The sequence below is a fragment of the Balaenoptera ricei genome, chromosome 14 (assembly GCF_028023285.1).
Source record: "Balaenoptera ricei isolate mBalRic1 chromosome 14, mBalRic1.hap2, whole genome shotgun sequence".
NCBI lineage: Eukaryota > Metazoa > Chordata > Mammalia > Artiodactyla > Balaenopteridae > Balaenoptera > Balaenoptera ricei.
The window spans coordinates 22,259,840-22,270,348 of record NC_082652.1 but is presented as its reverse complement, the minus strand read 5'-3'; the positions used below and the strand labels follow the sequence as shown (position 1 = coordinate 22,270,348).

General features: G+C 63.6%; 2 protein-coding genes across 3 annotated transcripts; one reads left to right on the top strand and one right to left on the bottom strand.

Annotated features, from left to right (window-relative positions):
- The first annotated feature begins 218 nt into the window (after positions 1 to 218).
- Positions 219 to 5,648, top strand: GAS2L1 (growth arrest specific 2 like 1). 2 transcript variants are annotated; one of them, XM_059894588.1, is made up of 6 exons: positions 219 to 345; positions 1,277 to 1,949; positions 3,256 to 3,363; positions 3,449 to 3,545; positions 3,633 to 3,804; positions 4,329 to 5,648. In XM_059894588.1, exons 2-6 carry the CDS (start codon positions 1,296 to 1,298, stop codon positions 5,341 to 5,343), a joined length of 2,046 nt encoding a protein of 681 aa, XP_059750571.1. In that variant the 5' UTR covers positions 219 to 345; positions 1,277 to 1,295; the 3' UTR covers positions 5,344 to 5,648. The 2 variants fall into 2 exon arrangements, with proteins under 2 accessions (XP_059750571.1, XP_059750570.1); XM_059894587.1 differs by having other exon boundaries at positions 3,449 to 3,804.
- On the bottom strand, positions 5,518 to 8,605 carry RASL10A (RAS like family 10 member A). Its single transcript, XM_059894589.1, has 3 exons — positions 7,951 to 8,605; positions 6,756 to 6,880; positions 5,518 to 6,472 (listed from the first exon to the last, which is right to left on the bottom strand). The coding sequence occupies exons 1-3, from the start codon at positions 8,167 to 8,169 to the stop codon at positions 6,205 to 6,207; spliced, it is 612 nt and encodes a 203-aa protein (XP_059750572.1). The 5' UTR covers positions 8,170 to 8,605; the 3' UTR covers positions 5,518 to 6,204.
- Between the last annotated feature and the right edge of the window lie 1,904 nt (positions 8,606 to 10,509).

Here is a 10,509-nt window from a genome sequence, read left to right as displayed (position 1 = left end):
GGCCTAGCCTGGCTGGGGATGGGACTTCTGGGCTGGAAGGGTCGCCTGGGGGCAGTGGTCCCGCCTCCGCTCAGGGCTGGGCCGAGTCCCTGGCCCGCCCCGCATATGGCGACTCCAGCCCCTCCCCAGGCCGGGAACAGCGCGTCCCCTTTAAGAGAGCGCGGCCCCGCCCACCCCCTCCGGGCCGGATCCGAATTCCAGAGAGGCGGGGCGGAGACTGCAGGCAAGGAGGACGCGGTGGTGGGACAGGGATCTGCTGTAGCTCGGGCGGCGCCTCCCTGCGGCGGCCCGGCCCGGCTCCGGCCCTGCCGGGGCGATGCTCCCCGAGGCCGCGGGATGAGCCAGGTGAGCGCGGGGACCCCCAGCACCCACTGCCCGGCTCACACTGAAGGGGACCTGGCGGCGGCAGCCGCGGGCCTCTGTTCCCCAGGGCTGTGTGACCTTGGGCAGCCCCGCACCCTCTCTGGGCCGAAGCCCAGAGGACAGCCAAGACTGGCGAAGGCCCTTCTGAGTCCCGGCTCACAGGCACCAGCCTGGGGCGCTAGAGAGGCTCCTTGGAGGAGGCGGGGCCTGGCCCGGGCCAGCCGGTTGCCGGATCAGCAACGAGGGCAGGTCGGCCCGCCTCCGCCACCCACTGCTCTGTGACCTTAAGCGAGCTCTGCGCCTCAGTTTCCTCATCTGTAAAATGGAGATAATATCACTGCACGCTCAGATGTGGCCAAGGTCATTGCGATTACTTTACTACTGCTGCTGTTCTGTCGTTAGAATGACACAGTCCTTACGGAAGGGGGGCTGAGGGAGGACCTGGGATCTTTCCGGAGGAAGTGGGATCGCCACCAGCCCTGAGCAGTCGACCTAACCCCTCTCTGAGGTCGGGACCGGGGTTCCTCCTGTGAGTCCAGGGCCGTGGGCTACATCTCTCTAGGGCTCATCTCTTCACCTATCACAGAGGCAGTAAGGATGGGTGCCTCCCTGCCTGGGCGGGAGGACTCGGCCAAGTCCTTCAGTCCCCCCTCCCCCAAAGAACCAAGCAGCAAACACTTATGGACACTAAGTCATTTATAAAAAATCATCCCATTAGTCCCTATGAGGAAGGTACTATTATTGTATCCATTTTGCAGACGGGAAAACTAAGGCGAAGAGTTTCTCACAGCCAGGGCTCAAACCCAGGCATTTGGTCTGAAACGACAGGCGGGTGCAGGTGGTCAGCGGCATAGCCTGTACTGAGCACCTGCTGGGTCCTCACAGCCATCCTGACCCGTGTCTCTGCCCACAGTGACTCGGCTGGCCTGGGCATGGCAGACCCCGTGGTGGGCATCGCGGGCTCGGCAGCCAAGAGCGTGCGGCCGTTCCGCTCAAGTGAGGCCTATGTGGAGGCCATGAAGGAGGACCTGGCCGAGTGGCTCAACGCCTTGTACGGCCTGGGTCTGCCCAGCGGTGGCGATGGCTTCCTGACGGGGCTGGCCACGGGCACCACCCTGTGCCAGCATGCCAATGCCGTCACCGAGGCCGCCCGCGCGATGGCCGCCGCCCACCCAGCCCGTGGGGTGGCCTTCCAGGCACACAGCGTGGCACCCGGCTCCTTCATGGCCCGAGACAATGTGGCCACCTTCATCGGCTGGTGCCGCGCAGAGCTGGGTGTGCCCGAAGTGCTCATGTTCGAGACCGAGGACTTGGTGCTGCGAAAGAACGAGAAAAGCGTGGTGTTGTGCCTGCTGGAGGTGGCGCGGCGCGGGGCCCGCCTCGGCCTGCTGGCCCCTCGCCTTGTGCAGTTCGAACAGGAGATTGAGCAGGAGCTGCGCGCCGCGCCCCCGGCCCCCAACGCCCCCAGTGCCGGGGAGGACGCTGCCACCGCCGCTGCTGCTGCTGCCGAGATCGCCACCGCCCCGGGGGCTCCCGCCCGCGGGCCCCGCATGACACCCAGCGACCTGCGCAACCTTGACGAGCTGGTGAGTCCCCGAGTGCGCATGCCCGGCGGCCTGGCTTACTCTCCCTTTACCCAGGGACCAGACAGCACGGTGGTGCCTGCAACCTCCGGGGGCCTATCCTCGTATCTGCAGGACAGCCTGCCCCATGGAAAGAGTGCTTATGTTGAGCACCAAGTGGATACCTGGCCCCAAGGAGTTGAGCAGGCCCAGAGAGGGAGAGGTGCTGGGTGAGGTCACAGGGCCCAGAACGGCCTGGGAGAAAACTCGGGCTCCATTGCACGATCTCCCTGCTTCCTTTCTGTGGTAACCATGCACCAGATAAGTGCTAGGTGTTCCTTCATCCTGGGGGCCGCGTGATTTGAGCCCCTCCTGTATGCCCTCCCTGCGCTTAGCTGCTAGACATTTGCATTCACACTATCACTGAGCTCGAGGTTGAATGGGTGCCTGTGTTGTTCGGTCCTGGGCAAGGCGCTTGGCACACAGTAGGTGCTCAGTGAGTGCCTAGGGAAGCTCCCAGGGGCTCTGCAGGTCCCTTCTCCTCCCCAGGGCCCTGCACATGTCACTTATCTGGGAAACCCAGCCTGGAGTAGCTGCTGCTACTGGGAGCTGAAGTCCTTTCAGGAGCTGCAGGATTAGTTCTACCCTGAGCATAGGAGGTGCCAGACCATGACCCCCGCTCCCTCCTCCTCTTCCCGGGACCTAGGTGTCCCTAACACCCCCACAGCCGGGCCAAGAGTTTCCTTCTTATCAGGAGGTTAGGACATGATGTGCCCGTCCTGGAGGCGGGTAGCCGGATGGCTGTGGGCAGAGGCTGCCACCCCACCCCATCCTGGGCCAGGGTCACCAGAGGCTCCACCTGCTCATTTTCTCAGCAGCTCCGCTGTGGGCAAGGAGGCGGGCGGGCCGCCCACACAGCCAGCCTGGCAGCTCCCGGCCTGGGGGAGCATGTGGGCAGATGTGTGCTAGCTGGGCGGGTGGCCTGGTGTGCACGTTGGTGTATGCGTGTGCCCCACATGTCTGTGGCACTCCTGCCTCCTCCCCAAACCTGGCCTCTCTGTGGGTCTCAAATTCATGTCTGTGAAGTGGGTGAGGGGGAGTGAGGACTCCCCCAGGGCTCAGGGACTTCCAGGATGTGCCTTGTTGGGGTCCCAGGCCCTGGCCCAACCACAGTCCCTCCATCTTTTCCTAGTCAGCTCCCTGACCCCTGGTAGCCAAAGGGGAAGGAGAGCTTCCAGAAGGACTTACTTCCTTCTGACCCTGGAGTTGCTGACATCGGGCCGGGGAGGAGTGACCTGACCCCTGACCTCCAGCCTCTCTCTGGCCTCAGGTGAGAGAGATCTTGGGGCGCTGCACCTGCCCAGACCAGTTTCCCATGATCAAAGTCTCGGAGGGAAAATACCGCGTGGGAGACTCCAGTCTGCTCATCTTTGTGCGGGTGAGAGCCAGGGGCTACACAAGCAGGTGGCAGCCTGGGAGGTAGGGGGGACAGGCCGTGACCTGCCCACGCCGGGCTCCCACAGGTGCTGAGAAGCCACGTGATGGTGCGCGTGGGCGGTGGCTGGGACACGCTGGAGCACTACCTGGACAAGCACGACCCCTGCCGCTGCTCCTCCACGGGTCAGTGCCCACGGCGGGGGTGGGGGGGGCAGGCACCTCTGTGGCCCCACCTCTCATGCGCCGCCCGCCCGTCCTCTCTCCCTGCAGCCCACCGCCCACCCCAGACGAGGGCCCGCACCTTCTCCCCGCAGCGGGTGTCGCCCACCCGCAGCCCCCGAGCTGGTAGCCCAGCCCCCGGGGGTGAGCGCAGGGGCTCCCGCCCGGAGGTGACACCCATTAGCTTACGCAGCTCAAAGGAGGGGCCCGAGACCCCGCTCAGGTGAGAAGCAGGAGGACACGGGGTGAGGGGTCCAGGGGGTGGGGGTGGGGGCGCCCGCTCTGGCCTGGATGACTGTGCTCCAGTGACTCACACCCTGGGAAAAGTTCGGGGGGGGCGGGGGCGGGGCGGCGGGCCTGGCTTCCCGTCTCCATGGCAACCCAACCAAACGAACAACACAGCTGGGCGGGCCTTGGGGGCTGGGTGGCGGCCAGTCCAACCCTGCTTCCCGCTGGCCTGCCCAGGAAACCGGAGGCCCAGGGAGGGGGAGCTTAGGGCCTTACTTCTTCTGCTGCCTTGGGGCGGCGGGGGTGGCCCTGGCTGCAGGAAGCTGTGGCAGAGCCTCTCACTTCTCCCTGGAAGTCCCCAGGGCAACAGACACCCTTGGCACTCCCGTCACCACACCACAGGTGCCTTCCCCACCCCCCCCCAACCACGCGGCTGCTGGTTCCTTACTCTCCCTGCCCTTTCTGCACGCCAGTCCCCTCCGCGTTGCCCCAGCTCTCTCTCTTCCTCCCCTGCCCCAGGATCCGGGACCAGCTGCCCCCCCATCCCCGCTCCCGCCGCTACTCCGGGGACAGCGATTCCTCAGCCTCCTCAGCCCAGAGCGGCCCCCTTGGTGCCCGCAGTGAAGACTCAGGCACTGGCCCCCGACGGGAACGGCCCAGCCGGCGGGTGACCACAGGCACTCCGGCCTCCCCGAGACGCCCCCCCGCCCCCCGCAGCCAGTCCCGAGACCGGCTGGATAGGGGGCGGCCGCGTGGGGCCCCAGGAGGCAGGGGAGGCCAGCTGTTGGGCCCCAGCCCTGCCCGGCGGGCCCGGAGCCAGAGCCGTGAAGAGCAGGCTGTGCTGCTGGTGCGTCGGGACCGAGATGGGCAGCACTCGTGGATGCCACGGGGCAGGAGCAGCCCCCAGACTCCCCGTGCCCACAGCCCCGCAGCCCCCCGGCCTCCCCGGGTCCCCATCTCCAGTCCAGAGTTGAGCACCACCCCAGCCAGTGTCTTCCGCACCCCCCTGCAGCTTGACCCAAAGCAGGAGCAGCAACTATTCCGGCGCCTGGAAGAGGAGTTCCTGGCCAATGCCCGAGCCCTTGAGGTTGCTGCTGGCGGGACCCCCACTGGACCAGCCCCTGACCTGGTTCGGGCCCCAGACCCTCCAGCTCCTGACTCAGCCTACTGTTCCTCCAGCTCCTCCTCTTCATCCCTCAGCGTCCTGGGTGGCAAGTGTGGCCAACCCGCAGACTCTGGCAGGATGCCCAATGGGCTGCCCGGGCCCCGAGGCCCAGCTCTGTCCAGCTCTTCCGATGAAGGCAACCCCTGCCCCGGTGTAGGGGGCCCACCAGATGCACCTGGGAGCCCCATGGCCGGCCCAGAGCCCCTGAGGACCTGGGCACGAGGCCGGATGGACACACAGCCAGACCGAAAACCCTCACGCATCCCCACACCGAGGGGCCCCCGCCGCCCATCTGGACCCACGGAGACCAGGGCCTGGCATGCCCTGCACTCAGTCAGCCCAAGGGCTGAGCCGGATTCCTGGATGTGATGGACCAGCCCAGCTGCCCCCAGTCCCCCATTCCTTCTCCTTTTCCTTTGTGGCCTTAACCCCTCTGCATCAGGGAGCCCCCCCCCCCCCCCCCCGCCTCTTGGGGACCAGACCTCATGGGACCAGACCCCTTGGGACCACATGGCACAACGGGACCTCTGTTGTACATTCCGGTTGGGGGATGAGCATTGCTATTTAATTACTAATATTATTGAATGCCTTAGAGGGGGCTGGGCCAGCCCAATAAGGACCCTTCCTGAGGTCCTGTGGCCCTGCAGAGCCTGACAGTAAAGTTTTGTTCCAGCTGCTTGTGTCTGCTTCTTGGGGACTCAGCCTTGGGGCCATCACACCCATTTGGGGGCCCTCATTACAGGTTGGGATTCTGGAGTTAATTGCCAGGGGGCAATGCCTTGCAGCCCTGACCTCTAGGTTTAAGATTATCCTGCCATCCAGAAGTGCCAGGTGCACTTGAGCTGTTTCCCCCTTTATTTCCTCCTGATAGGTGGGATTTAACTGTTTGTCCAATGAAACTCCAAGAGCAGTCTGAGAGCTTCCAATCAGATGCATAACCAAGTCCCTTCCATCCAATGGGATGCATAACCAAGTCCCTTCCATCCAATGGGACCGTGACCCAATGAGGTCCCAGAAAGGACTGTCCAATGGGGCCTAGCTGGGTCCAATGAGATTCAAAGAGAAGCCTGTCGCCCAGGAGACTGGGTGGGAGCGTTCCTCAGCCAATCAGGGAGGAGACTGTCCTGTCCAATCCGAGAGAAGTTGGGCAATCTCGTCCAATCCAGGTCCCCAGTTGTTCCAGTCAAATGGAGGCCCCCTCCCCGCCATCGGCGGTGTCGTCCAATTCGATCACATGAGGCTGCAGCGCGCCGGATGCAGCGCCCCCTGCAGGCGCAGAGCCGGATGCGCAGGGCGTGCGTGCACCAAAGCGCAGCGCAGCAGCTCGCGGAAGAGACGCAGCACGTGCCAATTGTACTTGGCTGAACACTCGAGGTATCCACAGCGCCAGCCCCTGCGCACTAGCGCAGCCAGTGCGCGCCGAGGCCCGAACCGCAGCCGCTGCCGGTCCCGCTTGTTGCCCACCACAAGGATGGGCGCCTCGGGTGCGCCCGCCGGTCTGGGGGCCAAATGGGGAAGAGGGTCGCGGTGCCACGGACCCCATGGCTGGAGAATCCCCCCAAGTGGGTATATACATTCCCCTCTTGCGGCCAGAGACCCCCCCAGCAAATACCAGAACCACAAAGACACAAAGAGCCAGGCCTAAAGACCGCACAGGGCTAGAGGCCAGGCCCAGAAGGCCTGAGACCAGGCCCAAGATGGCGGAAGAACCCCCTCACTCACCTCGGGCAAAGGCCTGGCCAGACCCGCAAACAGTCCCCTCCGCCGCGCCGCTCACCTACCTGGTGTCCGCGATGCGCTGCCGCAGCGCCTTCACATAGTCGAAGCTGTCTGGGCTGCAGATATCATAGACGAGCACGAAGGCGTCCGTGTCCTGCAAGCTCCAGTCTTTAGGGTCCGGCCACTCCTGGGGGCGGGAGGCCAGAATTTGCCGGAGTCCCCCCTACCCACTCTCTCATGCCCAGGCCTCCTGCAGGGGCCTTGACGCTAAACCCACAGTTCATGCTCAGGCCTTGGCCAACCTCATCTTCGTCTGTGCGCCCTCTCTCCCAAGCTCCCTGGGCCCTACTGTCCTCACGGCCGCTGGGGTATGAATTTTAAAACTGTGCCTGAAGCCGGTCAGCCCCCAGCCCTCCTTCACTCTAGGTCTCCTCTCCCCTCACTCCTATCTTCTTCCTCCTCCTCCAGTTTCCCACAGTTCAACTCGGGGCAAACCCCGCCCCTCCCCAGACCCCCTCCTTGGTAGTTACGCCTCAGCCTAATTCCAAAGCCCTCGGCCGGTGTTCCCCTAGCCCGCGGAGACCACTAATCAGCAGCAGCTGTACACGTTTAGGCCTTCAGCCTAAGCACATGCTGCTCTTCCCACCTGGAATGCTTCCACCACTTCTTTTCATCAAAATTTCACTCATCCTTCCAGGTTTAGCCCAAATGCCACCCCCTCCAGGAAGCCCTGCTTAATCCTGCCTGCTCTTTCCTCTTCACCTCTCGAAGGCATCAGCTCCAAGGATTCAAAGTCTGTCCTGGACTTTGCAAAATTACTAGAAGAGTCTTTGCTTCAGGTCACAGGAATGAGGGAGCAGAGAATGATCCGCCTAGAAAGTACACCCCTATGTCTGGCTTCAACCTCTCCCACTGTGGCTCTGCTCAAGGCCCCAGACCCACAACGCTCACTCTCAGGGAGGCAGGACCATGCTCCCCCACGCACGGATCCCCACCCACCAGCGGAGGCAGGCAAATAGAGAGGCACTTAAGCGAGCTAGAAAAAGCCACCTTGCAAACTCGTCGGGTCTCGGGCCTGATTTGGGGGCAACTTCAGGCCAGCAGAAGGGGTGAGACACAAACGCCAGGACACACATTCACCCTTCGGCCCATGAACACAGTCGGGCACCCCTGGGCCGTCCACGCGGACACGCACGTGTGTACCGAGCACCCACACACATGCTGTCACACGCCCCTGCCCACTCCTCGAGCTGCTACCTCTAGCCCCCCGGGGCTCTGACCGGGGCCAGCACCGTCGCCGTCGCGGATGCTCAGGTCGTAGACGGCGCCGTCGAGCAGCACCGCGGGCCGGTAGAGGCGCGGCCCGTCCGTGGGCCGGTGGCGCTCGGGGTAGTCACCGAACAGGAACTGGCGGATGATGGCTGTCTTGCCCACGCCCGGGGCGCCCAGCACCGCCACCCGCAGGCTGCCCCCCATGGCCCGCGCGTGCTGCCGCGCCCCGCGCTGAGAAGCCTCATGGGCCGGCGCCGCTCGGCGCGCACCGCGCGCCCTACCCTGTGCGCCCCGGCCCCGCCGCGTTCCTCATCGCCCCTCGGAGCACCCGGGGCCCAGGGAGGCCAGGCCGGAGGACGCAACTGGCGGTGGGAGGGCAGACAGACAGCCGAGCAGGCCGACGGAAGACGTGCGAGCAGCTCCGGCGGGTGCCAAGCTCGGGAGAGAACAGACAGAGCGCGCCGCGCACAGACACGGCCTCCTCCCGCAGCGCGACTGGAGGCGCCGCCCGCAGCGCGGGGCACCGAGGTCGGACCCCCTTGCCGCTCGGGTCCCGCGGCGGAGAGGGGCGCTGGGGGCGGCGCTGCCTCTCGGCGCCTCCGTCCCTCTGTCCTTCTCTCGCTCCGGCGCCCGGAGTCGCCGCCCCAGCCGGCGGCGCGAGGAAGCGAGTGAGCGGAGCCTCCCGGAGGCGGCGATGAGGTAACCGCCTGCCCGCCCGCCCCTCCCACCTCCCCCCTACCCGCCCGGGACGCCCCTCCCGGGAAGGGTCGCGGGAAGGTGACTGGGACTCGGGGAGCCCGGGGAGGGACCCAGCCCCCTCTGCGTTCCGCACTCCTGTCACCCGCTCCAAAATAGAAGTCCCTTCCCGCCCACATCCTTGTCCCCTCCTCCAAACACCGCTCCCCCAAGCTGGCTCCTCACAAATCCGGCCCGCTGGAGTCAGGGCGCCCGGGTCGGATCCGGCCCAGCTGTGTGACCTTGGGCGAGTTGCCGCACTGCGCCGGCTCTGCTCCACATCCATCAAAGGCAGACACCTTTTCTTGAGAACCTACTACGTGCGAAGCCCTATACTAAGATATGTGATCCTTGAATCAAAGCCTCAACCTGGTGTCTCTGAGAGAGGAAAAGAAAACTAAGGCTGGAGAGAGGACTCTCCGAGGTAGGGGGGCAGTGGGTGGCCCCTGACCCACCACCCTGCGGTCTCCTCTGAGGAGCTCTCCCACCTCCCCCCTGACCACAGGGGTAAATGGCCAGCGCTAAATAACATGTCAAATGGCATCATGGAGGGGGGCGTGGGACAGAGGGTGCTGAACCCGGTATGCACCAGGTCCCAGCAGCTCAGCCCCAAATCCCTGTCCCAACAATGCTGAAAGATCCAGAAATTGGTCGACACCACCTTCATCATGGCTAAGGCCAAGTTTTCTAAGTCTCCACTGTAGCTTCCCTCAAACCCTGCAGCCTCCACGCCAGATTCCCAGAGCCCAAATCCCTCCCTGGAGCGGGCGGGAAGCTCCTTCCCCATCAGGGCTTGGGAAGTCTGGGTTTACCGGCCCCATCCTCTGCCTCTGCTTGCCTACCCCCTACAGTGGGGGGCTCCCACATCTCTGATGCCCAGGTACTGGGTGAAATGCACAGGCGTGTCTGTTTCTGCACTGAACAAGGGTTTTTCTTATCTGTCTTCAACAAACATCCCCAATCTTACTGCTTGCCAGGATGCTGAGATAGATTTTTTTTAAAGTCCTGCCTTAAGAGAGAACGTTCTAGGGATGGGATGCGGGAATTGTAAGAGCACAGACAACATGCCCACCCCAGCCTGGGAGAAGTGGGAGAGGGAGAAGGAGCTGAGTCTTGAAGTGGGGAATGGGGTTCATCCTCCTGGGAGCAGGCGATGGTACCTGGATCAGGGATATGGGTCTGCTTTCACTCTTCTTCTCAGCCACTAGGGAGAGCAGAGCCAGAGTTGTGGCTACAACTGGCAGGTGTTCCAGGTCTTCAGGCCCAGTGAGTGGGGACCCTTGGCTTTATCTTACTTTCCTGCTGTGATTTTTCCCTTCACCCGATTTCCCCTCTGACTTTTTAACTTTTCAGGCATCTGGGTTTTGTAAGCTGCCTCAGTTCCTTTGGGGAACAAGGCAGGGTGTAAATAAACTAGGCACCCCCTTCCCTGTTGGCACTCAGCAGGGTGTGGGGCTGACATCATTATGGTCTTCCTTGGGGCACTCGGGACCAACCCCTGCCTGGAGCACCCTCCCGCCCACACTTGGGAGCCAGCTCTGGGTGTCCTTACCCTGGAAACCTTCCTTGCTTCACTTTCTGACAGAGCGCCCTATTCTTGGGTAGGGCTTCTTTGGGAACCACAAACAGGGCTGTGTGTGAGGCATCTCTGGGCCCCAGCGTGTGGTTTTTGGAGTGATGGAAGACACTCTGGACAGAGTATGTCCAAAAGCTCCCACAAAGTCGTGCACACTCCACAGGGGTGACACATTCCCAAGGGAACTCTCCCATCAGTATCACTAGCAGCTGTTCCCATTTATCAAGGACCTG